The 5,339-nt window shown below is 47.7% G+C and overlaps 1 protein-coding gene across 1 annotated transcript; it reads left to right on the top strand.

Annotated features, from left to right (window-relative positions):
• The first annotated feature begins 604 nt into the window (after positions 1-604).
• Positions 605-951, top strand: LOC125345510 (protein BRAWNIN-like). The gene has a single exon (XM_048337641.1). It carries the CDS (start codon positions 605-607, stop codon positions 806-808), a length of 204 nt encoding a protein of 67 aa, XP_048193598.1. The 3' UTR covers positions 809-951.
• The last annotated feature ends 4,388 nt before the right edge of the window (positions 952-5,339 follow it).

Below are 5,339 nucleotides of genomic sequence, written 5' to 3'. Positions count from 1 at the left end.
CAACTTGAAAATCAGAAAGACTTGTTTTGGTTGACAACTCTGGAGGTTTCAGTTCAGGTCTGATTTTCCTGTGCATATAGCTCTATGGTTTACAGCCACGGAGAACATCATGCTGGGATAATGAAGAGCAGGTAGGTCATCAAAACAACAACACAATCCTCCTCCCTGGCTGGGAATGTGGCTTAGCGGTAGAGTGCTTGCCCAACATGCATGAAGCCCTGGTTTCAATTCCTCAGCACCACATAAATATAAAGGGGGAGGAAATGGTAGAGTACTAGCCTTGAGGAAAGGAACCCCCAGTGCTCAGGTCCTCATTGCAAGCCCCAGGACTGTCCAAAAAAAATCCAAAAAACAAGGGGGCCGGGTGGCGGGGAGGGGGCTGCGGTTCTGTACGCAGAGCGCCCTCCCTGACCGATCAAGGCCCTAAGGTTTCATTTGTCCCCTGCCAACCATCCGTCCTCTCAGTGACCTCGTGTCATGGCTGAGAAGACAGGCCTCCGTGCGTGGGGGTAGGAGAGCACCCCGAGCCCCTATAGCTGTGGGGCGGATCGTGGGCCTAGAACCTTCTAACACTGCCCCTTTTCCCTCCTGCCAGCCTTCCACCATGCCTGCGGGCATGTCCTGGCCTAGTTATCTGAAAATGGCAGCGGCCAGCCTCCTGGCCATGTGTGCCAGTGCCCAAGTGGTGCACAGTTACTACCGGCCCCACCTGACAAGACCTGAAAGTCCACCAAAGCCTGGAGAACTCAAAACAGAGCTCTTGGGACTAAAAGAGAGACAACACAAACCTCAGGTCGCAGAGCAATAAAAACTGTGGAACTCAATGATGCCAAGAATTTTGTGAATGGAAGTCTTAAATATGTACTAAACATGACTTATTGTGTCAAACTACTTGTGGCTAAGCACCTAATGCTATGCTAATAGTGAATTGGTGCTTTGTCTATATTCACTGATTAGGTGAATTTTCATTATGTTTGACCAAAACGCCAAACTGCCTATGCTCAGCCTTTTGCATGTGGACTGGAAGATGGCTGGTCTTGTATATCATGTAAGAGAGAGCATTTGCCATGTGTCCCTCCATTTTAGTTCTGGATTTTCTCTGAATTAGCTTGAGTATAATGGCAGATGGGAACTACAAACTTAAACATAGTTTAAAAAAAAAGAGTGTATGGGACCTAAGTTAATATTTCTCTAAATATTGGAAGTACTTGTATTGAACTTGATTAAGTCAAATGTTCTCTTGGAGATGTGTCTAGAATATCATAACACTGTGACGTGATCTGCCAAAAATGCTACAAAATTTGAGAAACTGTAGATTTGAGAAACCAAGTTCAAATTGGTATTGACTTTTTAAATAAATGATACACACACACACACACACACACACACACACACACACACACATGTCAGGGCACTGGTGGCTTAGGACACTGAGATCTGAGGATCACAGTTCAAAGCCAGCCCAGGCAGGCAGGAAAGTTCATGAAACTCTTACTTCCAATTAACTACCAAAAAGGTGGAAATGGAGGTGTGGCTCAAGTGGTAGAACATAAGCTTTGGGCAAAAAAGGTAAAAAGATAGTGTCCACACACCCTGAGTTCGAGCCCCTGAATAAAACAGTAAAATTAAAAAAAAAAAAGTACATGTAAATTCACCTAAACATTTGAATGAGCACTGTTAAGGGTGAACTACTTACCTGTGAATGTGACCTCCTTGGATCTTTATTAGCATGGTTAACATGAGGTCATTAGGGTAGGCCTGGTCCTTTGTATGTTCATAAGAAGAGGCGTCATGAGAAGACAGGAGATAGACTCAGCAGGAACACTGTGACAGCAGGGGCCGAGATGAGGAAGAGCTACAAGCCCAGGGACATCAGGACTGCAAGGCCCCACCAGAAGCCAGAAGGAAGCAAGGAAAGGATTCTACCAAGAGTCAAATACCTGCCTGGATTTCAAACACTGGGCCTCCAGAACTGTGAGAATAAATTTCTCTTGTTTAAAGCCAAAAAACCCCCAAACAAACAAAACCAAAACCAAAAAACCCCTCCTCCTTAGCACTTCCCTCTGACAGACTCCGAATCCTCCCACAGGAGCATGCGCTGGGGACCAAGCCGGTTCAAGTCACGGCCATAGGCACGCAGAGCTCCCAGCGCACAGTGCAGCCGTGCCATGGGCAGCGGCAGCCCTGGGGGTGTGGGAGGAAGTGAGCCCTCAGGAGAACGTGGCCCAGAGAGGAAAGGCGGAGGGAACTGGCGTGGTGTGGAGAAGGAGCTTGTGGGAAGTCCAGACCATCCACCCGAGGGCCACACTTCGATTTTCCTAAAACTCCTTCGGGGCACGCTCGAGCTCCAATGTTGAGTTACGGCTAGAACACGTGGAACGATTACGTGCAGTCTCCGCATTCCCTCTCTGTGGGCATTTGACACATGTTTGGGGTGCATGGCACTAGGATATTCCTACTGAAGACTTCAAATTGTAGTCCAGCTGGTGAGTGGCAGAGCCCCAACGGAATCCAGCTTTGCTCTCACCAATTTCCTGATGTGCCCAGGAATGCAGGTCTGGCGTGTGCTGCCCACAGCTGCCCCTTGCCTGCAGACAGAAATCCCCGCTGGCCCTGGGGTTGTCCTTCTGGAGGCCTGGCTCTCCCTCCCTGGTGAGGATCCTAAACAGACCTGCCGCCCCGTCCCCACCATCTTTCCACTGACTCAAGGTTGCCATGACTGCACCTCTTCCCTCCATGCTGGACCTGAGCCCTGAGCACAGTGCTGGGCGCCACTGGGATGAGGCTGAGGGATGCAGGCTGGTGTGAGGGCCTGCCGAGGATCAGGGATGAGTACGCACCTCCATGGTTCACAGGACAGCCTGGGTCCAGGTCATGACAGCATGTGTATCCATGCCATGCGTGTGATGGAGCCATGTCCTAAAGAAGGAGGGAGCCCTCCGTGCAGGCTGCAGAGGTACGGGAATGACCCCGTTAAAGGAGCCACAAGAGGCATTTTCAGAGAGGAAGGGCCCCAAGTGCTGCTGACACTGGGTGCTGGAACAGGTGGCTTTGACCTTGGGCGTAATGGGAACAATACTGGATATTTGGAAAATATCAAAATCATACTACTATCCACCCACCATTTTGAAAACCTGTGCAACTTCTTTTTGATATTTATCTTTGTAATCCTAGAGTCATTTCAGCATTTCTAAAAGAAGGAAGGGCTTCACTTTAGAACATGTGTGTTGCAAATGCATTATCTGATTGATCTCAGGGCTCAGGCACTGCCTCAGAGCTTTACACTGGAGGCCAGCGCCCTAGCAAGTGAGGCAAGGCTGCATGAGGCAGGCTCCAGACTGGGGGTGTGGAGCACAACTGTGATCTCAGCAGGAGGGGCTAAGAAGAAAGTCCTTGAACACAAACTCCTGCTGTCTATACAGCAAGACTCCTGATGCCAAAACAAACAGGTGAGGCATTTTACTTTGGGGGGTAATTTCCATACTAAAGCTTGAACTCAGGGGCTTGTTCTTGCTAGCCACTCCCTTCCTTGAGCCTCACTCTTTTGGCTTTACTCATTTTTGGTGCATGGTGTTATGTTTGTGCCAGGACCAGTGTGGCAAGTACCAGATGACAGGTATGAACCACCAAGGTCAGCTTCAGTGGTTGAGATGAGGTCTCAGAACTCTGCTCAGCTGGGCCCACAGGGAACTTCCTGCTCTACCTTCAGAAGAGCTGTGATTTCAAGTACAAGCTACTGAAACTGGTTCCTTTTGTCCTAAGAGAAGTATTTTTGGTATCACTAAAATCACCATCACAAATCATTCCTATAATCTTGGATCAAATGTCATCATTCCACTAACAACTCACCAGTAAAATTGATTTTTCTCTTTTTTGCTTTTGCTTCTAGAAATATAAACAACATCCAAAATTTGGGGCTCTCCTTGTTTTTAATTGCTTGCCTAAGGAAAGCTCATCTCTCTGGACTTCAGACTAAACAAGCAGCACCTATCCTCATCCACACTGCACTTGTATTTCTCACCCACGAAATGCCCCATTTCCACAAGAGACCCAGCTCCTAAAGAGGAATCTTGAGGGAAGTGAGCTGCCACAGACCTCGTCCTGTAAGCGGAGCTGGTGAATCACTGTGAGCACGTTCTGTCCTGACGCCACATTGACAACAGTGCTTGGTTTAGTTTCCCCATCTGTCAACTTGCAGCCTCCTTTGTTTCCTTCCAAGGAATGAGTGCAGCACTGAAATCTGCCCTTCATGATAACTGTGTCTCTTCCTAGAGATGTCCACATGCTGACTGCTCAGAGTGGACTCCATTCCCACAGCTGATGCACCAACTGCGACTTCTGTCTGTCTGTCTCTCTGTGTCTTGTGTCTGGGTCTCTGTCTCTGTGCCTGTGACTCTGTGAGTGTCTCTGTCTCTGTCTCTCTTTTTCTTTTTCTCTCTCTCTGTCTGTGTCTCTGTCTCTGTGATGCTCTCTCTCCGTTCTCTGTCTCTCTGTCTCTGTCTCTGTGTCTATGTCTCTCTGTTTCTCTCTCTTTCTATCTCTGTCTCTCTGTCTCTCTGTCTCTCTGTCTCTCTCTCTCTCTCTCTCTCATGTGTATATGGATGTGTGAATGTCCTTGTGTGTCCTGGTAGAGGGTGTTGAAGATAGCGTCTGCACCTTCACTTGCCTTTTGTGCTCCAGCCGAGAGTTTTACTACTCCCGAAAGAGCTCCACTTCCACATTCACTGACTAGTTTGGAATACATGTCTCTCAGACTTGACTTCCCTAGTGACTTTAAATCAGAAACCTCAGATCTCAGTCACCTGAGAAGGAAGGATTACAGGCACAAGTCTTGAGCTCCTGCCTTGCTTTCTTTGCTCAGATGGAATTTTTGTACAGTCCAGGCTGACCATAAACTCATGATCCTCCTGTCTCTGTTTCTCAAGTGCTGGCATCAGGAGCCTGAATCACAAGATTCAACTTTGAAGGAAAACAAGCTTGTAATTATGACAGAACATCTCAATTTCCACATTACATGGAAATTGCTCTAATAGACACATGTGGATTACTGACTACCTTTGGGTTCTAGAATGACCTTCAGGGGGAAACAAGGATGGGAGGGAGATATGCTCCAGAAATGTCCACGTGTGTGTGATCCAGAAGCAATTCTGGACAGTTACAATCTCTAGCATGAAAAGAATAGGAAGGCTAGAGATGGGACAAAAGTGATCAGCACTAGCCAAACTGTCTCAAAATCTGAGAACCAGCACTTACCCTACCACCACCAGGAGGAAAAGAAAAAACAAACACAAACTTCAGGATAGGAAGAAAGTATACTTCCTCTCTGAGTGCTAGAAGGC

The sequence above is a fragment of the Perognathus longimembris genome, unplaced genomic scaffold (assembly GCF_023159225.1).
Source record: "Perognathus longimembris pacificus isolate PPM17 unplaced genomic scaffold, ASM2315922v1 HiC_scaffold_5769, whole genome shotgun sequence".
NCBI classification, from domain to species: Eukaryota; Metazoa; Chordata; class Mammalia; order Rodentia; family Heteromyidae; genus Perognathus; species Perognathus longimembris.
The sequence above is the reverse complement of the archived record's forward strand: the minus strand, read 5'-3'. Positions and strand labels throughout refer to the sequence as shown.